This window comes from Dromiciops gliroides, chromosome 2, assembly GCF_019393635.1.
Source record: "Dromiciops gliroides isolate mDroGli1 chromosome 2, mDroGli1.pri, whole genome shotgun sequence".
NCBI lineage: Eukaryota > Metazoa > Chordata > Mammalia > Microbiotheria > Microbiotheriidae > Dromiciops > Dromiciops gliroides.
This window is the reverse complement of record NC_057862.1, coordinates 49,618,361-49,642,626: the sequence shown is the minus strand read 5'-3', so window position 1 is coordinate 49,642,626 and position 24,266 is coordinate 49,618,361. Positions and strand designations below refer to the sequence as shown.

The following is a 24,266-nucleotide window of genomic DNA, read 5'->3' as shown; positions in this document are numbered from 1 at the left end:
TCTCCTTTTTACAGCTGAGGAACCTGAATCAAGACAGAGGTTAAGTGACTTACCCAGGGTCACAGAGCTAATAAGTGTCTGAGGGTGAATTTGAACTCAGACCTTCCTGACTCTAAGCCCCATGTTCCAACCCCTGGAACTTCTAGTTGCACCACCCTTCCAGTCCCCCAGGCTCACAACCTAGGTGTCATCCTCAGCTCCCTACTCTCCCCCACACCTCTATGTCCATACCCAATCTGCTGCCACCTCCTGTCTGTTCCTTCTTCCCATCTCTCCAAACGTTCCCTTTTCTCTGGCTGGGGACAAGGCGCTGGACTTCAGGACTTCCTTTTGAGGAGGGGGCTCACAGCTCCATTCCCTATTTCTGTGCCAGATGTTGTGACCAAATGACAAAGACATGATTCAAGAGTTCAGATTGATCTGGGTGAAGAGGGGCCAGGACGACGGCCCGAGAGAGGGAACAAGGCCCTGAACCTGCTATGAGGGGCACTACCTGTCCCTTCCCATCCATCAGGAGCTGTTAGAGGTCTGGCATCAAGTAGGGACAGTGGGAATATGGAGGAAAGAATGGGTTGTAGCCCTGCTAGGCAGGGACACCAGGCAGGGCTTTGTGGCTGGCTGAACAGAGGGGATGAAGACAAGAGAGCTGGAAATGACCTTGGAGAGATGCCATCTACTGAGTCTAAAGCCTTTATTTTACAGATGATGAAACCAAGCTGAGGCCCAGAGAGGGGAGGTGAGTTAGCTGGTGCCACACAGCAAGTCAGTAGTACCAGGGCTGACACTGGAGCCCAGGCCTCCTGATTCTGAAGCACTATAGCACTTGGGGGGAGGGGGAGGGCTCCTAGGGAAGCACACAGTACAATTAATCACTCCTTACACTCCACAGGGCAGTGTCTCAACATAGTGCCACCTCTTCCCTAGGGCTTCTATTTTCCTGCTCCTACCTGAGCAGAGAGCAGGGAGCTCAATCATCTTGCTTCCTTTTCAGGAGATGTGAGTCATCCGCCACACTCCGGCTCATGTCACAAGGGCCCTCAGATGCCAACCCCAAGATGTGACTGGCACCTGAGGAGGAAGCCCCTCTTAGGCACCAATGACATGCTGCCACATCAGGCCTTTGCTGAAGTGGTTTTAGCCAGGAAATGATGAAGGAAGGCAGGGGATGCTCAGTGCCAACTGTCAGAGCCCCAAGAGGCAATATCTACCCCCTCCAGCCATGGGGACTCTCTTGGGGGTGCTGTAGGGTGGAGTAGGTAGGAGGCTCCAGACCCAGGAGCTGGGAAGGTATGTGGTGAGCCTACTTCCTTGTGAGAATAGTGATTGAACACTAGTGATTGGATGCCTGCTCTAGCCTTTCAGTGAGGGGAGGAGCTGGGACCCGTGGGCAGGGTTCAGCCCCTCATCTCAGCCCTCAAAGGAGACCACAGCCTGGGCATTGGCCAAAGGGAAGTGAGCCAAGCCTGAAGGCCGATTTATACCATAACCTCAATATTGTTTTAAAAAAAAAAAAAAAGACAGCTTTGAAAGCCCAGCCCAACAATGACCCATGATTCCTAGGGACAAATGAATGAAGAAGGATGCTCCCCACCTGCTGACAGAGGTGATGGTCTGACTAACAATGCCCACAGAGAGACGTGTTTGGGGCCATGGCCAATGTGGGAATTTGCTGTGCTTGACTATGCTAATCTGTCCTAAGGATTTTGTTTTTCTTTGTCTGGGAGATGTGGAGGGGGGAGAGAAAAAAATGTTTTTAATTAGCTGAAAGAAAGAGAAGAAAGGAAGGAAGGAAAAAGGGGAGGGAGGAAGTGAAGGAAGGGAGGAAGGAAGGAAGGAGGGAAGGGAGAGAGAAAGGGAAGGAAGAAGGAAGGGAGGGAGGAAGAGAGAGAGGGAAAGGAGAAGGAAGGAAAGCAAGCATCAGCTCTGGAACCAGAGAACCGAAATACTACTTGTGGTGACCCTGAACAATGTATTGCTCTGACTAGCTTTTTCAGCTGTAAAATGAGGGGCTGGGCTAACTAGCCTCCAGGGTCCCTTCCAACTCCAGAGGGAGGATCCAACAACTTGGGGGGCGATGCTGGGTCTCCCACCTACTTCATTCAATCCTCTCTCTGACCCCTGGGGGAAGGGGGCATGGTCTCTCCTAACCTCCATCTCACCCAGCCCACCCTCGAGCTCTAGAGCCACCATGTCTGGAAATACTCTCTCTAGTGCAAAGGCTAAATGGAGGTGGAAAAAAAGCCCAGAAGACTTTATTCTCCAGAGCTTTTGGTTCTTAGGTGGTGTGGGAGGTGGGAAGCAGCAGAGGGTGAAGTTTGCTCTGAAGAGCTAAGGGGGGCAGGGAAGGCTCATGGAGGATAAGTGGCAGAAGTGCCCCTCCCTCCCTGCATGGCTGGGCCCCCTATCTAAGAGCTACAAAATCTATTGGAACTAAGGAGGCCCCTGCTTGGAAGCTCACTGAAGAGGCTCAACTCTGTAGCCCCTAATTAACCTGGCCTCTCTGGGAATCCCCCTCTTGACAAGAGCCGGCAAAGTTAGAATTTTCTTCCAGGGAGGGGGAGCTCAGGGAATAGAGGCAGAGTCAGCCCCCCCTGTCAAATAACTCCCTTAATACCAACCAGTTTGGTCCATCCCTGCATTGGGCAAAGGGCTGAGGTTGTAGAACTCCACCTTTCCCTTCTAGCAGGCCACAATGGGAAGTTACCTCCCTAGGTGTATCTTCCCTTCCTGCCCTTGTCACGCCTTCTCCACCCCTTCCCCCCAAGCTCTGAACCAGGCTTGACCCGGCTCCCCTGGGCTGCCTAGCTTCTTCAGGGACTATCAGGTTAAGTTGGGGAAGGGGAATAGGAGTGGGTGAGATGCCTTTTTCCCTAAAGGGAAAGAGTCTGCTTCAGACTGTGAGCACCTCTCCCCTTGGGAGTGTGGGGAAGAGAAGGGAGCATTCCTAAGTGATTCTCAGAGAATTCCCTGATAACTTCAAAGGGTCTTTCCTGACCCCCCAAACAGAGGAAAGGGAACAGCAGCACCAAGAACTCTTTAGTTCATCCCTAAAAGAACGTGTCTCTACCTCCTTGACCACTCTCTGCCCATACTTTGGAAGACCTGTGCCTTTGGAGACGGAAGATGACTGAGCTTATCGGACATTCCTTCCCTTTAAATTCTTGACAAACTGGTGTCTACTTGCCCGTTCCCCTAAACGATCAGCACTCCATGATGTTGTTTATGCTGCCTCTCCCCCCAACCTGGAATGGGCTCCCCCTCTGGGAAGTCCCATCCCCTAAGTCCTGGCTCCCTACTCAAATCATCATGTCTGTACTTATCTATTTATATGCCTCCCTCCTCCATTTTGTCTTAATATGTCCTGTACCTTATAGATATAGATATATGTAGTGGGCACTTCAAATAATAGCTATCATTTATATAGCTCTTTACATGTTATCTCATTTTTGTTTGTTTGTTTGTTTGTTTGTTTTTGTGAGGCAATTGGGGTTAAGTGACTTGCCCAGGGTCACACAGCCAGTAAGTGTTAAGTGTCTGAGGCCAGATTTGAACTCAGGTCCTCCTGACTCCAGGGCCGGTGCTCTATCCACTTCGCCATCTAGCTGCCCCATGTAATCTCATTTTTATTCACATATCCTATTATTAACTCCATTTTACAGAAAAGGAAAAGAGGTGAAAAAAGTCATATGATTGCCTATCATACCACAGCTACTAAGTGTCCCAGGCAGGATTGGCTTTTCTGGCCTCCAAATTCACCTGAATTACCTAGCTTCCCGTTAATAAAGAAATGCTTATCAAGTTGGATCGGACTGCTTGTCCAAGGACAGGGGGCCAGACACTCTGGGTCAACTTGATGGGGTCAGGTGGCAAATCTGAAGTAAGGAAAAGACAGGATAAATGGGACGGCCTAAGATTGTCAGTGAAAAGGGTAACAGGTAACTAACTCACTTTCTTTCCTGGCATCCCATTTTGAATATGGAAAAGCCAATGAAGGCTCTCTTCAGAGAGCCTGAGGGTCTTAGCAATAGGAAGCTCTCTATTCAGGCCCTGTCTGAGACAACATATCTCCACATTCATGGCCAAGTGTCTTAAATTCTCAGTGTCTCCTGGGCACCTCTCCAGGGCTACAGTCATGACAGGAATTGACTCAGTTTCTACATGGGGAGGTCTTTAGAGATGAGATTACAGTTCCCAGGTCCTGTTCCCCCATCCCTCCCCCTCCAAAAACCAACACCTCCAAAACAAAACACACCCCCACAAAACCAACAGATGCTCTCTTCTCATTCTTAGGCAGGAGGGTGTGAGGAGACACCCACTTATTCCTCCATACTGGGAACCCCACAGTTATCCAAAGGGTCAAGTCTCTATTCTTTACCCAGGATCCTGAGAAGGGCCCCCAAGGACAGACCCACAAGTTGCTGCAGGGGGAGCTCTAAGCACAGTTTTGTAGCAGGGACTGCTGTATCCTCAAAGCAGGACCCCAAACCCCAGTCCAGGGAAAGGGGAGTAGGCTCTTCACAGTCCCTCAAATTTGGAGACATTCCAGCTATTTCTCTTCTGGTGCTTTCTGGGACCCCATGTGCAAAGGGTCCTGGTGGGGAGGGGATGAGGGAGAGAAATGGCCAGGGATCACTAGATCTGGGGAGGATGGCAGGTGAGGGCCAGTCAATAGAGTCTCCCATTCTCCCAATATAGAGTCAAAAGTTCATCCCATAAAGCAGGGATTCCCAAACTGGGGTACACACACTCTCAATATTTGGCAAATAACTATTATCCCACAGAAATGAATTAATTTGCTATTTGATTTGTCTACATAGGTATGACAAACTCATTTATTTCCTTCATACCAAAGAGGTAGGTAGCTGAAGGTTTATTGAAGGCCGAGTACCGGATTGAAAAAACTTGGGAACCCCATCCACAAAGGAAAAGGTCTTGTCTGGATAAAGTCAGGTCTTGAAATGAAAGTCCAGTGACTAGGGTCTAATCTAAGCTCTACTACTCATTCCAAGTGTGACCTTGGAATTATCTTCTTTCTCTGGGCCTCGGTTTCCTTCTTGATAAAATGAGGAGGTTTGACTAGATTGGGGGGGGGGGGGTGATTAATCTTTTTTTGATCAGGGGTTTCCTTGGAAGTCTGGGGAGGACTATGGACCTTAGCACAGAATGTTTTTAAATGTACATAATAAAAGTATATGGGAAAACCAAGGAAACCAAAGGTTAGTGGCAAGTCACCAAGCATTTGGTAAATGCCTACTGTGTGCTAAGGGCCTCAGTGGAAAGAAAGATGCCATTTCCCCCCATCAAAGTCCATGACCCAGGTGGTGTCTGTTGGACCCCTGGATTAAAAACCCCTGGACTAGACTAGACTATCCTTTTTGGTTCTTTCCCCATTTCTAACATTTTCAGCAAAGTTACTGCCAATGGCACCAAGGTGGGGGTCTCCCATTTAGCTGTGGAAGAGGGCAGCAGGCAGGGCCCCAAACCATACCCTTTCTCTAGGTCCTTTGCCTCCCCTCCCAGCTGTACCAATGGTGCCCACTACTAGCTTCCTCCAGGTGCACGGTCCTTCCATTGCCAGCCTGGCACCCACCATCCGGAGCATCCCCCTTCAGCACCTCGGGCTGGCTACTCCCCAGTACTGAGTGGAAGGGGGCCTAAAATGGCCTCAGGCCTGCTCCACCCCAGCCACTCGTGACTCTGGTGTCTCCTTCCAGGGCACTGGGGCCTCACACACAGACAACACAAAGACACCCTTTCATTTCATCTCAACCGAGGCAAGAACACTGCGCTCCCCTCCCCCCAGGCTCTTTTATCTGTAGCAGCAGGTTCCTGGGTCAGGGGGTGCGGGAACTTGTGATCCCGAGTCCCCCACCCCCCACTTGCGGATCCCTCTGGGGGGCGGGGCGCACAACTGCCACATCCATCCACGCTGAGGTGTGGGTCCTCAGGCAGAGAAATGCTCCCGAACATGGATCTGCTGACACCCGACTGACGGAGGAGCCGTGGGCCGCCGCCTTCAGGAAGCCCCGCCGTCGGAAAAGCAAAAGCCACACGCGCACGTGTGGGCTTCCTCACAGATCTCCAGCGGTAAACACACATGCACAAGTGCACGCACATACACACACAAGATGCACGCTTGGACATGCTCACGCAGGTACTGGGCCCAGGTTTCTGTCCCTGGCCTAGAAATGCACCCAACCGGCGTCACTCTCTGGGCCCAACGGGTCACCAGGCGCCCTAGGCCCACCGGCGGCCCGGTCCACAGGCAGGATCCCGCCCCTCGGACCCTGGGTCGCTTTTGCTTGCCCGCCGCCGGCAGGCAGGCAGGCAGGCCGGTTCCCAGCTCTCTGAAGTCCCGGGAAGCCCAATCGCTGGCTACGACGGGGTAAGGGGTGGGGGGAGATGTAGGGGCGTGTGTATGGGGGGGGGGGCGCGATAGTGTTTGCGATCAGACTGGCTCATAGTCACAAGGCCTCAGGACAGGGCGCAGGGAGAGGGGACCCCGAAATCAGCCCCTTCCTAAGGCCACATGGCCAGACCCTTCTTCGCCTCCACCCCACCCGGGCAGTTGCCAGGTCAGCCATCCCAAGAGAGAAGCGGGGAGGGGGGGCAGGGGCTAAGTCCCTCTGTCCCACTGCCCCCCCTGTTCCTTCCCTCGAGCTCCCGAACTTCTCGGCTGGTCACTGGGAGCGCGGTGCCGGCTCTCGGCTGGCCCTGTTCACCACTCCCCACGGACACCCCAAACCCCGCCTGCTCGGGGCGGGGGGGGGGGCACCACGACGGCCCAGCCCTGGGTCTCCTGGGCAGGCGACCTGATGCAATAATGCAGTAACGGCCCCCCTCCCCCAGTGGCCGCCTCTCCGCTGGAGGGGGCTCCCTATTCCCCAGCCTTTCCAGCCCTTCCGCGGTCGGGCTGGGGGAACGGCGGGGGGCTGCGGAGCCAGGGGGGCTTCTGGGCTCCCCAGAGCCCTGCGCACTGCTCGCCGGTGCGGGGGAGGGCGACGGCTCCTTGGTCCCCCCAGCCCGGGCCGGTAGGATGGGAAGTCAAGTCAGCCGAACTTTTCTGCCTGGGCCCGCATTGAGTCCGGAAGGGAGCTAGAGGGCCGGGGCCGGGGGCTAGACTGGGCCAGGCGGCCGGGCCGGGGAGGGGGAGGCGCGGCGGCAGGAGAAGGAAGCCCGCTTACCTGTTGCTTTTTGGCTTGTCCGCCGCTGCTCCCTCCTGTTGGAGTGCGTGCCCACTGGGGCATCTTCCAGGAGCCGCGGGCAGGGGGCTGGGCCGGGCCGGGCTGCGCCGGAGGAGGGGGATTCCGGGGAGGCTGGGGCTTCCTGGCGGCGGGGAGCCGGGGCGCCCCGAGGGGTGGCCGCAGCCGCGGGCAGACCTCAGCGGGGAGCCGGGCCGCCGGAGCTGTCTCCCTGGCTGCCGTTCCCCGCGGCGGCTGGGCACAGTCTGCAGTCCCCGGGCGGGCAGAGGGGGCGGGGAGGAGCCGAGGGCCGGGGAGGGTGGAAAGAGGAGGGCAGGGCCGGCCGGCTGGAGAGCCCAGACCTGGGGGGTGGGGGGGCACAGCCGGGGCCCCAGGACAATTGGCGGATTCGTCAACAAGGCGGCGCGGTGCGAACGCCGGCAGGCAGAGGGAGAGACGGGGGCGCAGCTGGCCCAGGCACCCTCCGCTACCCTGCCGGGGATGGCCGGGGGTGGGAGGGCGGGAGAGAGAAGGAGGGGGTGCTGCGGGGGCGGGGGCGGGAGCAGGCGGAGCTCCCGGCTGCCTCCCACCGCCGCCGTTAGCTCCTCTACTCGGGACTGGGGCGCTGCATCCCGTTTCTGAGGGAGGCGCCCAGGACAGCCCCGAGTGCCAAACCAGAGTTGAAGCTGATTTGCATGTGATTTTGCATTTCGTTTACATGATGTTAGCTTACTGCGGAGATGCCCAGGAATCGCCCGCCAGCCCCTTCTCCAAGCCCTTACTTCTCTCATCCCCTTGTCTGCATCTTTTCATCCCTTTCTTTCCCTCAGAGCCTTCCAGGTCCCTGATCCTACCTACCCTCTTCGTATGCCCACCCCTGATCCTTCTCCCTAACCTCCCCGGACCCTGAATAATAATAATAATCATTAATCTTATTAATGATTAATCTTATTAATAATTGTTTTTGTATTCTTGTTAATAATAATAAATACCTATTACAGGAAGGACCTTAGAGATTATCTAGATCATTTCCTCCCATTTTACAGAGGAGGAAACTGAGGCCCAGAGACGGCAAAGGGTTTCCCCAAATCGAACAATAATATCAGTTCAGGGACCAGAATTCAGGTCTCCTGATTCCTCCTGGTGCTGGGCTCTTTCCACTGCAACACAAAGCAACTAGCTCCTATTAGAAATTAGGCTGAAGAAACCATATATTAGGCCTCAGACTTGCATCTCTCAATCTTTGTGTCTCTGTCTCTATCTCTCTGCCTCTGTCTCTCTAACACACAGCGTCTTGGGCAATTTCTGCCAACCTCCCCCAGTATCTTGAGAGATCACCTCTAGCTTTTCCTTTCCAGTGCACATCTTGCACATAGCAGCCAAATTAATTTCTTTATAAGTAAAAGAATATTTTATTACTGTCTTTTGTCTTTATATGTATCTCTTCCCTCTTGACAAAGGAAAACAGGTAAGCAAAACCCTTTGGTTTTCTCAGTGTGTTGGATTAATTTCTCCCTTCCCCCGCCCCCCCCCCACATTGTTAGCCCTCCTAAATCCCATAGTTAAGAACCCTCAATGAAGTATCTGTAATATCAGTTAGTGATTCATTCAGGAGATTTGTCTCTCAATTAGAATCAAATTGGGGGGGGGGCAGCTAGGTGGTGCAGTGGATAGAGCACTGGCCCTGGAGTCAGGAGTACCTGAGTTCAAATCCAGACTCAGACACTTAACACTTACTAGCTGTGTGACCCTGGGCAAGTCACTTAACCCCAATTGCCTCACTAAAAAAAAAAGAATCAAATGGGGGAATTTGAGAAATGAATATTTCTCTCATATTTAATAACTTATTATTGTATTAAAAACCAATGTAGTGGATAAAGCACTGGCCCTGGATTCAGGAGTACCTGAGTTCAAATCTGGCCTCAGACACTTGACACTTACTAGCTGTGTGACCCTGGGCAAGTCACTTAACCCCGATTGCCCCGCAAAAAACAAACAAACAAACAAAACCCAATGTATAGTGACTTATGGTATGTAAAGATTTAATTGTGATTTGGGTTTCTATGACCCCATCTTTACTTCATTATGGTCCGACTGAAAAGATGTAATCTTGAAAAGCCTAAAAGAAGATGGGTGTGTACTTGAAGAGATTATAGAACAAACAAAAGGAACTCTGATCAGATTTGTCATGTATATTAAGTGACTGAATAATGCAAAGAACATTTATTGAGTCAAAGTATCCAAACAAAGTACCTAAGCCCCACCTAGGAATTCCCCTATGCCCACATGGGCCTGGCCAAATTATAAGGGGGACAGCCTGGGGGTATGTTGAACCAATTAAGACTCAGCATGGCTAAGAATCTCCCTTCCTATGGGAGAGGCAGGAAGGGGAAGAGCGAACTCCAGGAGGAACAGGGAGGAAAGGGGGAGGGAGAGGGAGAGGGGGAGGGGGAGGGGGAGGGGGAGGGGGAGGGGGAGAGGGAGAGGGAGAGGGAGAGGGAGAGGGAGAGGGAGAGAGGGAGAGAGGGAGAGAGGGAGAGCTGGTGGTGGTTGACCTTCAGACCAAACCAGGAGACACTGCACAGCTGATTCTCCTTGGAAATACAGATTCCAGGTGGTGGCAAGTATGTGTTATTGAAGCAAGGCTAGCTCTTCAGGCCAGCTGAGCTGGAAGCAAATTTAGGGTTTGAGTCAGTTTTTGTTCAAGGGAAGCTGTTCTGAGTAGCTGAGGAAGCAGAGTTTATTAGAGGTACCTGGGGGCCTTTTTACCCTAGAGATTCTAACCATCTGGGAAGTGGGTCGTATCTTTCCCTTTCTCTATCCCCTTTCTCATTGTCCCTAGCTCTATTAACTTCAGTTGTGTTGTAAATTTGTTCTCATTAATAAAACCTGATTTGTTTGTGGAACAGAGGCTGTTAAACTCCTTTCTTATGAGTCTTAGTGAAATAACTAAAAAAAAGGCAGTTTGGAAGAAAGGAAACTCTAGACCTAGAGGTCTCTCATTTTCTGAACCCCAATATTACAGGGAGCCACCCAATTAACTGTCCCCATACTAAATTTGGCCCAAACAGGTATATGCAACATTCTTCACCTGTAAGCCCCAACCTCTTTACAACCTACAACTGTTGCCTCCATTTCTCACTTCCCATTCACTTTTCCCTCTGGAGTACAAGACTGCATTTATTTCACCTGCCAAAAAAAGGCAATAACGTAAGTGACTGACAGTAACCCATAGATGGTGAATAGATTTCTCTTCTTTCCCATTGAGTCCTAGCTTCATGTCCAACTTCCATCCTGATAGTTTTGCCCTAAAGACATAGACTCCCCTAGGAGAGGAACATCCTTAGAATTGCTAAAGACTCACACCCTCTGTCTTATGTAGACAGCTGAGGGAAAAGCCTAGGGTTTTTCTCCCTTATGTCAGACCTTGCTACCTTGCTGCTCCTCCTGCTGCAAGGCTATCCATATAGCCCCAGGTTTTTCCTCTCCACAGTCACTGTCTCTGTGGCTAAGAAGTTATATCACTGTCTCTCCATAGCTGTTTTGGAATTCTCCTATACTTTGTAAAGAGAGTTCCCACTCCCCAAACTCATACAAACTGCCTTCTAGACCCAACATTTGGCTGAAAGTCCACAACTGTGAAGTAAAAAATCAACTCAATTGAGAGAAACAGTATAGTAGACTGAGCTCTGGACTTGGGATTCCAGAAGACCTAGGTGTTAATTTTGTCCCTGACACCTACAGGTTGTGTGACCACAGGCAAATTACTTACTCTCTGAACCTCCATTCCCTCATCTGTAAAATGAGCGTAAGAATACAATAACTATGTCACAGGGTTTTGTAAGTCCATACAAGATGTAACCCATGACCAATAGCACCATGGGACTCTGGGCTCACATGGATCGGGTTGGATGGTGGGAACATGAGTCAACTTCTCCATTGGCTCAGCTCATTGCCTCACCCTAGATTAATGGAGGAAAGTCTCCAAAGTAAAATTTAAGCATAATTTATGTTCAGGGAACTCTTACGGTGGGTAGGAGGTTCCCCAAATCTTACATAGCACTCTACATTTAGTTATTGGGTTTGAGAAAATAATGGGTTTTGGGATGGCCAGAGGGCCCATCCCCCTTAGAGGGTATTATATTAAGATTTATTGGATTGACTTTGCTTATTAACTCACTTAAAGTTAATTTATTAAAACCACATCTACCTAGGGACAGCTAGGTGGCACAGTGGATAGAGCACCGGCCCTGGATTCAGGAGGACCTGAGTTCAAATCCAGCCTCAGACACTTAACACTTACTAGCTGTGTGACCTTGGGCAAGTCACTTAACCCCAATTGCCTCAAAAAAAGGAATGAAAAAAACCCCACATCTACCTAAAAACCTGGCCCTCAGAGGGCGTGTTCTCTGAACTTTGACCTCAGCATATTTTGCTCATGGACCACCCTAAGGTCCAGTAAACCAATAGACTTCAATGATGCTAGCCAATTAGCATTGAGCAGTGTAGAAGGGCTGCCTCTCCTCCAGATCTGGAGGAAGCTTCTGCACTGCTATGCTCTCACTCTTGGAAGCTCTTGTGGTGGGGGACTTGGAGAAAGAAGGAAGCCAGGCTGAGCTCTCTCTCCTCTAGGCTAGATAGGCCTTCTTACCTTTCTATATCATGTGTTTTCTCTTTACTAATATTTGGTATGCTTAATAAATGCTTAATGCCCCAAACTGGTACTAAAGGTTCTAGTTTATAAGCAGCAATATATTAGAAACCCTAGCTAATTTTCCCTAAACTTGGGACAGAAATAAGGCGACCACATTTAATTTTAAATGCCACACGGGTTTGGGATAGCCTTTATTGCATTCTACAAAAGATGTGAGAATAGGGCCTTAAGGAGCCCTAAGAACAAATAGAGAAGCATGAAGCTTACTCTTAGCACCCAGCAGCGCCCCCCCCCAAGGGACCTGGACTTGGGCAACCTTCTGTGGTCCCCCCATCACTCATAGTCCCACTCTATAGTTGTGACTCCCCTTAAAAGGTAAGTATGCAGGGCAGCTAAGTGGCGCAGTGGATAGAGCACCGGCCCTGGATTCAGGAGGACCTGAGTTCAAATCTGGCCTCAGACACTTGACACTTACTAGCTGTGTGACCCTGGGCAAGTCACTTAACCCTCATTGCCTTGCCAAAAAAAAAAAAAAAAAGAAAAGAAAGCATTCTTTGGAGTTTGTCAAACAAACCAACCCCTTGCTCTCCTTCTATGGAAGAAGGTTCAAGGGAGAAGAGCTAGCCCTCATGGGACCTCTTAATTTACTTTTCTAGACCAAGAGTGAGGGTAGCTGAGCTTTCATCAGCCAAATATCTGGAGTCCCTGTGTCCTATCAGACCTACATACTGTGACTCAGCTTACTGTCAGCCTAATTTGATTGGGGAAATTCCTCCATTTGAATAAAAAAAAGCAACAATGGCTGGCTCCTTGCAATCTCTTCAGGTTGTTTGGGGAGCACCTCAATCTTATCAGGGCTGTCCTGATTGCCCCCTCTTGAAGAGATAATTATATCATCTTTAAATATTGGTTATGGGGGGCAGCTAGGTGGCACAGTGGATAAAACACTGGCCTTGGATTCAGGAGGACCTGAGTTCAAATCCAGCCTCAGACACTTGACACTTAACTAGCTGTGTGACCCTGGGCAAGTCACTTAACACTCATTGCCCTGCAAAAAAAACAAAAAACAAAAAAAAATGTTGGTTATGGGGAATATTGTTCAGTCCAATGGGTTTTTCAGTCCTCATCCTCCTTGACCTCTCTGGGCTATGACACTGTTGACCACTCTGTTGACCTCTCTGTCCTGGCTATGGTCTCCCTTGGTTTTCAGGGCACTGCTCTTGCCTGGTTCATGTTCTACTTGTCTGCTTTCTCAGTCTTCTTTGCTGGATCATCATCCGTGTCCTAGGCACCCAGGAGCATGCGCAGTAATGATTTATGGGTTTGGATAAATGCAATGGAAGTGCTCAATCAGACTCACACTCATCAATTCACATGATCAATCTTTATTCATCTCAAGTGTACAATGACCTATTCAACAACACAAACATGAATGCCTCTAGGAATAAACTAAAGGTGTAGGCAGGTGTTATCTCATCCTGGTGTTTCCCATTAGTGCCCACAAGGTTTTCTCTCATCCCAGCCAGGGCTGAGTGTCTCCCTCCAAGGCAGCATTCTGACAAGTCTTCATCAATCAGCATTGTTCTCAAGCAAAGGCAGGCTGCTCAAGTGCAGAGAATTCAGGAGTCTATCTAATAGTGACTCAGACACAGAATCTCCAGTGGGGTTTCTTATAGTTCTAGCAAGGGGCATTACTGGTTACACCTAAGTTCTGATTTGTGGTTTATTACCTAATTGGTTTGCCGTGTAATTCGATTGGTAGATTATTACATAAACTAATGAGAAAGTTGTTTACAACAGTATCTCATTGGTGGGCTGTCCTATCTGAGGGTCCACATATGTTTATCAGTTGTTTAGGAACACACATATGTTGTTTACCAAATTGTACCACACAAATGCTTATCTTGTTACCGAAAAATAACTAGCAAGAAAAAAGAAATTCAGTCCCATGAACTCAGTCATCAAATGGAGGCTTAATACAAAATAGAGTTACTCATACTAAGTTAACATCCTTATTCTCACCACATTGTCCCCTGTGCCATCTAGGACCCAGGATTTACCCCTGGACACTTCTTTTTTCTCTTCACAATCCCTCTTGGTGATACCATGAGTTCCCATGGACTCAATCATTAACATCTTTGGATGACTCCAAAAATCTCTAATTCCAACTCTGGTGTCATGTCTTAAACTGCTTACAAGACATTTGTACCTGGACATTCCATGGGCATCTCAAACTCAACATGTTTGAAGGCTCATTACCTTTCCCCCAAATCATCCCTCTGCTTAACTTCCTGTTAAAGTTCACTGGCATAACTGCTAAAGCCAGAAATCCTTTTAGTCACCCAGATTCACAACCTAGGAACCACCCTCATCTCTTCCTGCTCACTCACCCTTCATTTCTTTCAGTTGCCAAGTTTTATTGATTCTAGTTCCACGACATCCCTTCCATCTGTCCCCTTCTCTCCTCTTACGCTGCAATCACTGTTCAGTTCAGGACCTCATCATTCCTCCACTGAAGGAGCATCCTAATTGGTCTCCCTGCAGCCATCCTCTTCCCCCCAATCTCTCCTCCACACAGCTACCAAATATATATTCTTAATGTACAGATTCCACTATGTGGACATGTCTCAGTGGTACGTACATATCCATACACAACAAAAGCAGCAAGTGAAATCAAACCGATGTAAGGGAAGCAAAACAGTCAGATTATGTGCACATAAAAAACAAATTAATCAGAGTTAGCAAGTAATACATGCACAATGCTGAGCAAAGCAAATAAACATAGAAAAAATAAAACAGCAGCATATTAAATATATACCGATTGAAATGCACATGGAGAATTACATGTAAGGTACTTGTAGCATGGGCTAGCATTAACATTGTTGTCTGGCTACTAGTATAAGTGGTTTCACCAGTTTTGCCTGCGATTTATTGTGGTCACTGGTTAAATAATTCTTGCTCTCTGTGACCTGCTCACCTCTCTACCATTGTACATGCATTACTGGATGGGATAGTCTCATCATAATGCCTTCAGAATTATATACCTGCAGGGGCAGCTAGGTGGTGCAGTGGATAGAGCACTGGCCCTAGGTTCAGGAGGACCTGAGTTCAAATCCAGCCTCAGACAATTGACACTTACTAGCTGTGTGACCCTGGGCAAGTCACTTAACCCCAGTTGCCTCACCAAAAAAAAAAAATTATATACCTAATGCTGAGGGTATAGATGGCCCTCAGGCTGGCTAGCAGTTTTACTAGTTATTGGGGGTTGAAAGGAAAAAAGAACAATAATCAATACATTGAATGCTTTGCTCTGTATTGCCTTTTATCAGCTATAATCACTGTGATAAGAAATAACTGTGTTATTTAGAGTAAGAGCATAGTCATAGGTAAAAAAAACATTTGGAACTCAAAACTTTAAATAAAAAGGTTTATTAAATCAGATGAAATAATCAAAGCTATCTATAGCCATATGAAAAAAATGCTCTAACTCACTATTGATTAGAAAGATGTAAGTCAAAACAATTCTGGGGTACTACCGCATACCTATTGGATTGCATAATAGGACAGCAGAGGAAAATGACAAACATTGTAAGGGACATTAATGCACTATTGGTGGAGTTGTAAACTGATTCAAACATTCTGTAGAGCAATTTGGAACTATGGCCAGAGGGCCATAAAACCCTGCATACTCTTTGACCTAGTAATACCACTACTATGCCAGTATCCAAAAAGAGATAAAAAACAAAAAGTTAAAGGAACTATATGTACAAAAATATTTATGGCAGTCCTTTTCTGGTGCAAAGAATTCACAATTAAAGAGATGCCCATCAATTGGGGAATGACTGAACAAATTGTGGGATGAGAGTATAAAGGAACACTATTATGCTGTAAGAAATGTTGAGCAGGGTGGCACCAAGAAGTTATAGCTTGGTCCAGTTCTGGGGTGGAGCCAAGATGGTGGGGGAAAGGCAGCGAGCTCTTGAACTCACAACACAATTACTCCAAAAGTCCTCCAAATAATGATATAGGACAATTCCTGGAGCAGCGAAATCCACAGAAGAATATGCTGAGATCAACCAAGGACAATGCAATCTCAGGGCCCTTACATCTAAAACTTCCAAGAAAGATATGAATTGGTCTCAGGCCATAGAGGCACTCAAAAAAGACTTTGAAGATAAAGTTAGAGAGGTAGAGGAAAAAATGGAAAGAGATATGAGGGTGATAGAGGAAAGACATGAGAAAAAAGTCAACAGTTTGAAAAGCCAAATGGAAAAGGAGATACAAAAGCTCTCTGATGAAAATTTTTGCCTAAGAATTATAGTAGCAGTAGTAGTAGTAGTAGTAGTAGGCCTCCACCAGTCACGGACGACCATGGATCAGTGCCTTGAAAAGCCACAGGCCACAGTGTGGCTGTGTAGTCTAATATGGGAGCTGGAGCTCCTGAGTGACTTATAACCACTAACTGCCACATCCCATGTTGTATCTACCCCATGAGGAGCAGCTGGAGTGTCCTCTCTAGGGCTCTGGCCTGGGCAGATCAATATGGAAAACAAGCTGTTGCCCATGCAGCATGTTTTCCCTCTCCGCAACATTGGTGGATCCAAAGGAGAGTCAGAGCCAATACAGTTTAGCACCAGTGCCACCACAGGAGTTGCCAGAGGGATGTGATGTCCAACATCCAACTGCCTAAGGGACTCCGACTCCTGAATGGAAGCTAGTGACTTTATGAGAAACCAAGACACAATAAAGCAAATCCAAATGAATAAAAAAATAGAAGGCAATGTGAAATATCTTCTTGGAAAAACTGCTAACCTGGAAAAATAGATCCAGGAGAGATAATTTGAAAATTATTGGTCTACCTCAAAACCATGATCAAGGAAAAAGCTTAGATATCATCTTCCAAGAAATTGTCAGGGAAAATTGCCCTGATATTCTAGAAGCAGAAGGTAAAATAGAAATTGAAAGAATCTACTGATCACCTCCAGAAAGAGATCCCAAAAGGAAAAGTCCCAGGAATATTATAGCCAAATTCCAGACCTCTCAGGTCAAGGAGAAAATATTGCAAGCTGCCAAAAAGAAAGAATTCAAGTACTGTGGAGCCCCAGTCAGGATAGCACAAGATCTAGCAACTTCTACCTTAAAGGATCCGAGAGCATGGAATATGATATTCCAGAGGGCAAAGGAATTGGAATTACAACCACGAATAACCTACCCAGCAAAACTGATCATAATCTTTCAGAGGAAAAAAATGGGACTACAATGAAAAAGAGGACTTTCAGGAATTAGTGATGAAAAGACCTGAACTGAATAGAAAATTTGACTTTCAAATACAAGACCCTAGAGAATCATAAAAAGTTGGAGTCAGGTGACATGCCTCAGGTTGAGAAGTGGGTGGGTGTTTTGTGTCTGAGGCTGGGTTTTGGCTGGGGTCCTCCTGGGTCCAGGGTGGATGCTTTGTCCACTGTGTCACCTAGCTATGCCATGATGACATCTTTAGGATAAAATTGAGGGGTGAGAGGAATGCAGTGGGGGAGGGGAAAGGGGAGAGGTAGCATGGGGTGAAATCCCACATGAAAGAAACAGGAAAGGGTTTATGGAGTGGGGGAAGACATGGGGGAAGAGCAGTGCAGTAAAGGAACATTACACTCATCAGAATAGGCTCAAAGACCTTAATCTCATCAGAATTGGCACAAGGGGGGAATAACATACACACTGAATTGGGTGGAGTAATCTATCTGACCCTGCAGGAAAATAGGAGAGGATGGGGATAAAGAGGGAGGGGCAAAAGAAGGAAGGGCAGATTGGGGGAGGGGACAGTCAGAAGCAACCCCCCCCTTTTTTTTTCTTTTTCTCCCAAGGCAATGAGGGTTAAGTGACTTGCCCAGGGTCACACAGCTAGTAAGTGTCAAGTGTCTGAGGCTGGATTTGAACTCATGTCCCCCTGAATCCAGGGCCAGTGCTTTATCCACTGCACCACCTACCTATCCCACCGCAAACCCTTTTTTAAGAGGGATAGGGTGAAAGAAGATAGAAAATAGAGTAAATATCATGGGGAAGGGAATAGGATGGAGGGAAACAGTTAATAGTAATTGTGGGGGCAGTTAGGTGGCACAGTGAATAGAGCACCAGCCCTGGATTCAGGACAACCTGAGTTCAAATCCAGCCTCAGACACTTGACACTTAACTATGTGACCTTGGGCAAGTCACTTAATCCCAATTGCCAAAAAAAAAAAAGCAATTGTGAAAAAGAGAAAGGGAGGGGGGGATTGTACAAAAAATATTTATAGTAATGCTTTGTGGTGGCTAAGAATTGGAAATCAAAGGAATGCCCATCAATTGGGGAATGACTGAAGAAGCTGTGGTATATGGTTGTAATGGAGTGTTATTGTGCTGTGAGAAGTGATGGGAAGGATGATTTCAGAGAAACCTGGAGAGACTCATATGAACTGATGTAGTGAAGGGAGCAGAACTGGGAGTCCACTGTGCTCAGTGATAACAGTATTGTTCTATGAGCAATTGTGAATGACTTGACTACTCTCAGCAATGCAATGATCCAAGACAATCCCAAGGGACTGTGATAAAATAATGGGATTTAGCAGATACTCAAAGGTCCACCTAGAGATTAATCTAAACTGATCAAGTTAAGTTAGCTGATTGACTGCTGATTAGCCTACTTTGAGTTAACTAGATTGTAATCGAACCTGGCTAGCCCTTAAGAAGGTATTGTTCTCAGAAGCTAAGGACTTTGAACTCAGCTGGAGACCACCTTCAAGTCCAGTGAACAATGGATTTGGATGACACTAACCAATCATCTTGAAGCAGTGTGTAAGGACCGCCTCTGCTCTGGACCTGTAAAAAGCTTCCACACTCAGTTTGAACAGAGTTCATTGTTGAAGCAGGCTTGTGGCGGAGGACTGGAGGAAGAACCCAACCAGGCTGGAACTCTAGGCTAGATAGGCCTTTTCTTAACTTTCTGAACTCCATGTGAATACTTGGTATGCTTTAGTAAATGTTTAATGCCCAAAGACTGGTGCTAAAGCTTCTAATTTAAGGTGACCACACAATTTAGGTTTTAAACATCACAGGACTAATAATGAAGCATGCTATCCACTACCAGAGAAAGAACGGATATTGATTGAACACAGACTTAAAAAAAAAATAGCACTTGTAGATTGTACATATATAACATATGTCAGATTGGTTGCTGTCTTGTGGAGGGGGGAGGAAAGGGAGGGAGGGAGAAAAATTTGGAACTCTAAATGTTATGAAAATAAATGTTGAAAACTACCTGTACATGTAACTGGAAAAAATAAAATAAATGGAAAGAAAAAAGAAAGAAATGATGAGCAGGATGCTCTCAGAAAAACCTGGAAAGACTTAGATGAGCTGATGCAAAGTAAGAGGTACTATATACAAAGTAAAAGCAATATTGCAAGATGATCAGCTGTAGATGACTTGGCTATTCTTGTCAATGCAATGATCCAAGACAATCCTGAAGGACTTACGAAAAATGCAATCCATCTCCAAAGAAAGAACCGATGGTGTCTGAATACAGATCGAAGCATATTTTTTTAGTTTCTTTTTCTTTTTTTTTTGTTCTGTTTTCTTTCACAACCTCACTAATGTGGAAATGTTTTACATGACTGCACATGTATAACTTTCATTGAATTGCTTGTGTTCTTAAGAGTGGGGGATGGGCAGGAAGAGAATTTGGATCACAGTTTTAAAAAGGGATGTTAAAATTTTTTTACATGTAATTGGGGGAAAAATAAAATTCAATGAATACCTTAAAAATGTTTATTAAAAAACAAACAAACCAGAACTGGCGTGTAACCAAACTATGTAGTTCCAGGGAAATTCCTATGTTAGTTAAACTTAGAAGTGTAACTGAATCATTACAAAGTGTGTATCTCAAGTATGTGATTATAATAATCATACCTATATACTAATCTTTATATTAAAATGAGAAAGAAAGTCCTGTATTATTAAGACATCATGGAGGGGGGCAGCTAGGTGGTGCAGTGGATAAAGCAATGGTCCTGGATTCAGGAGTACCTGTGTTCAAATCTGGCCTCAGACGCTTGACACTAGCTGTGTGACCCTGCGCAAGTCACTTAACCCTGTGATGTTTAAAATCTATATTGTGTGATCGCCTTAAATTAGAAGCTTCAGCACCAGTCTTTGGGCATTAAACATTTATTAAAACATACAGGTATTAGCATGGAGTTCAGAAAGTTAAGAAAAGGCCTATCTCCAATAGAGTTCCAGCCTGCTTGGGTTTTTCAAGCCCTCCTCCATGAGCCTGCTTTAATCAGGAACTCTTTAGCAAACTGATTGTGGAAGCTTTTTATAGGTCTGGAATAGAGGCGGTCCTTACACACTGCTTCAAGATGATTGGTTGGCATCCTCCAAATGCATTAAGGGCTAGCCAGGTGTGATTACAATCTAGTTAACTTTGAAGTAGGCTAATCAGCAGTCAACCACTCTCACTTGATTCAATCAGTTTAGATTAATCTCCAGGTGGGTCTTTGAGTATCTGCTAAATCCCATTATTTTATCACAACCCCCATTGCCCCGAAAAAAAAAAAAAGACATCATGGAAAGTACAAGGTAAGGACTTCATTGAGTTAGTGACCTGTAAAATGCAATCTACCATGAATCAGCTTCTAGAGGACATTGTTGCATTGTATGTGAATGAAGAGACCTGTAAGTAACTATGAATTCTATATCTCAGGGTCTCAAACTGTACTGGGCGGTCTGTAGAATCCCACCTTTGTTTCTCTTAATAAAGCTTGGTTTGTTTGCCTGGAGAGGCTTTCCAGTTTCTTTTTTGCTGGGTACAGTATATGTAGTTTGTCTGCACTTAAATGTAAGCCACTGTTGTTCTAGGGATACTGAGAAATAATTATAAATAATCGATATCTTGGGGTCCTAGTGATCTCCCCTTCTTTCTTAGTCCTTCTCCCCCCCCCCCACTCCCACCCCACTCCAAAGGCAAGTTCTCCTTGAAAGTAAGATCCATTTGGGTCAAAACCAGCTCAAGCTTACAAAGGAGTCTTGGGTAAAGACAAATCTGTTTTTCTAGAGCAAGGATTCTTAAACTTTTTCTACTCATGACCCCTTTTCCCCTGAGAAATTTTTATGCAACCTTGGGTATATAGGTATATAAAATAGGCATACATAACCTTTTACTGTTGCCAAATTTTTTGCAACCTCCTACATTGAGTTACATGACCTACAGTTTAAGAAGCTAGGGTCTAGATATCTGAGGGACTTTACTGATGAGCTCAAACCACACCTAGGTGGAAATTATTGTGCTCTGGTCAGCATGAGTGGAGGGGCTCACATTTTTTCTCTGATGTTATCTTAACCAAATGTTGAGTGACCTAAATCATATATCCCCAGACTTCATTTTCATATAACACAACTCCAAATCATGTCAACCAATTATATTTGATTGCTATGTTATGGATCACTTACAAAGGTATATAAACTGAGATTCCACCACTAGTATGGGGTCTTTGGTCTGACAGGGTTGGCCAAATGACCATCCTTTTATTTGTATTTGTATTTGTATTTATTTCTTTTTTCTTTTCTTTCTTTTTTTTTTTTTTTGGTGAGGCAATTGGGGTTAAGTGACTTGCCCAGGGTCACACAGCTAGTAAGTGTTAAGTGTCTGAGGCTGGATTTGAACTCAGGTCCTCCTGAATCCAGGGCCAGTGCTTTATCCACTACACCATCTAGCTGCTCCAGACCATCCTTTTATTAATAAATTGCCAGCCTATTAATAAAATTAATAAATTACCCTCAAATTATGTCTCTCATATTTTTAATCATCACAACACTGTCACCTATCCCACTGAGAAGGCTCAAATCTCTCAATTTGGGGAGTCCACAAGGTCATCCTTTGGTTGAGGTGAGGAGGAAAGGAGAGATTGGGCCCCTACCACCACCACATTCCTTCTCAGGGGCTTCACCTGGAACTTCATCTCTAGGCAAATCTCTTATTGGAATTTTCTATTGTGAACTAACTGGATGTTTTTGTCCAAGTCCCAGTTGAATTCCCTTCATCTTTTGGCTCCAGGCATTTTTCCTTGGCTGTGTCCCAGGCCAGGAATTCTCTGCCTCCTCATTTCCATCTCCTAGCTTCCCAGACTTCCTTCAAGTCTCAGCTTAAGAAGAAGCCCCTTTTACCACCCACATGTACAAAAATATCAATAGCAGCAATCTTTGTGGTGGCAAAGAGTTGGAAATCGAGGGAATGCCCATCAATTGGGGAATGGCTAAACAAGTTGTGGTAAATGAATGTAATGGAATACTATTGTGCTGTAAGAAATGATAAGCAGGAGGAGTTCAGAGAATCCTGGAAGGACTTACATGAACTGATGCTGACTGAGAGGAGCAGAACAAGGAGAACATATAGTTTTATTTACTACATTGGGCAAGTTCTGCTCATGGACCTCCCTCAAGTCCAGTGAACCAATGGATTTAGGTGATGCTAGCCAATTATCTTGAAGCAGTGTGTGAAGACCACCTCTCATTGGGACCTGCAGGAAGCTTCTGGTCACACAGGGAGAGAGGGACTTCCTTTTTTGGCCCAAGACTTGTAGGTGAAGGCACCTTTTTCTCTCTTCTTCCCTAGATCCTAGTGAGGCTTTCTTAACTTTCAGGGCAATGTGCTCTATCTTTACTAATACCTAATATGCTTTAATAAATACTTAATGCCCCCAAACTGGTGCTAAAGTTTCTAATTTATAAGTAGCCATATATTAGAACCCCCAGCTAATTTTCCTCAAACTTGGGACAGAAATATAGTTTTACCTGTCACATATTCATCAGAATTGGCTCAAAGACAGGGCAGTAAATGAATTTTACACTCATCAGAATTGGCTTAAACACCTCAATCTCATCAGAATTGGCTCAAGGAGGGAATAACATACATGCTCAATTGGGTGGAGTAATTTCTCTAACCCTGCAGGAAAATAGGAAGGGAAGGGGATAAAGAGAGAGGGGCAAAAGAAGGAAGGGCAGATTGGGGGAGGGGACAGACAGAAGCAAATCCCTTTTGAAGAGGGATAGGATGAAAGAAGATGGATAATAGAATAAATATCATGTGGAAGGGAATAGGATGGAAGGGAAACAGTTAACAATAGTAATCATGAAAAAGAGAAAAGGAGGGAAAATTGTACAAAAAATATTTATAGTAACTGTGGGGGCTAAGAATTGAGAATCAAGGGAATGTTCATCAATTGAGGAATGACGGAAGAAGCTGTCAGTATATGATTGTGGTGGAATGGTCTTGTGCTATAGGAAATGACAAACAGGATGATCCCAGAAAAACCTGGAAAGACTCATGAACTGATTGATGTATAGTGAAGTGAGCAGAGCTGGAAGGACATTGTGCATAGTGACAGCAGTACTGTTCAATGAGCAATTGTGAATGACTTAACTGCTCTCAGTAATGCATTGATCCAAGACAATCCCAAGGAACTAATGAGGAAACTTACTATCCACCCCCATAGAAAGAACTCATAAGAAAGAGCACTTGTGGATTGTACATATATAACCTAGTTGCTGTCTTGTAGAGGGGGAGGAAAGGGAGGGAGAAAATTTTGGAACTCTAAATCTTATGAAAATGAATGTTGAAAACTGCCCTTACATGTAACTGGAAAAAATAAAATAAATGTTTGTTGCCAAACTAAAAAAAAAATAATAATAATTGGCTCAAAGACCTTACTCTCATCAGAGTTGGCTCAAGGAGTGAATAACATACACACTCAATTGGGTAGAGTAATCTATCTAACCCTGCAGGAAAGGAAGAGGGGAAAAGGAGGGAGGGATGAAAGAAGGGAGGGCAGAATGGGGGGGGGCAATCAGAAGCAAAACACTTTTGAGGAGGGATAAGGTAAAAGAAGATAGAAAATAGAGTAAATAATATGGGGAGGGAATAGGTTGGAAGGAAACAGTTAACTGTGAAAAAACTGTGTTAACTGTGAAAAAAATTTTGAAGCAGAGGCAAGAGTAAAGTAAGATGACAATGACTGATGGATTGATTGATGGATTGATGATGATTGTAGGAAGATTAAGATTGATTGATGAGAAGGAGGATTAAGTGATGGAGATGATTGATGATGATGTGGGTTGATTCAGGGTGATGAGAATTGATGGATGATGATCGATGATTTATGGATGATAACTGGTTGATGATGACGACAAAATGTATGCTACTTACTTTGCCAGGCTATTGTGAAGAAAATTCTTTGTCAGGTATAAGGTACTATATAAATGTTATCTATTACTGTTGTTGCAATAATCAACCTCATGGGTTTAATGTAAGAAAATCTCTCTTTAAAGTACTATATAAATGTAGTTTGCTATTAAAAAATATTGATGAGTAGGATGCTATCAGAAAGACTTGGAAGGACCAGCAA

The 24,266-nt window shown here is 45.9% G+C and overlaps 1 protein-coding gene across 1 annotated transcript in view; it reads right to left on the bottom strand.

Moving 5' to 3' along the window:
- Nucleotides 1-24,266, bottom strand: part of C2H15orf39 (chromosome 2 C15orf39 homolog) — a 138,741-nt gene that overhangs the window by 19,343 nt on the left and 95,132 nt on the right. The window contains exons 2-3 of the mRNA XM_043980309.1: nucleotides 7,445-7,819; nucleotides 7,185-7,326 (exon numbers count right to left, since the gene is read on the bottom strand). Of these exons, the coding sequence (XP_043836244.1) occupies nucleotides 7,185-7,326; nucleotides 7,445-7,819 (517 nt within the window). The remainder of the gene's footprint in view (nucleotides 1-7,184; nucleotides 7,327-7,444; nucleotides 7,820-24,266) is intronic.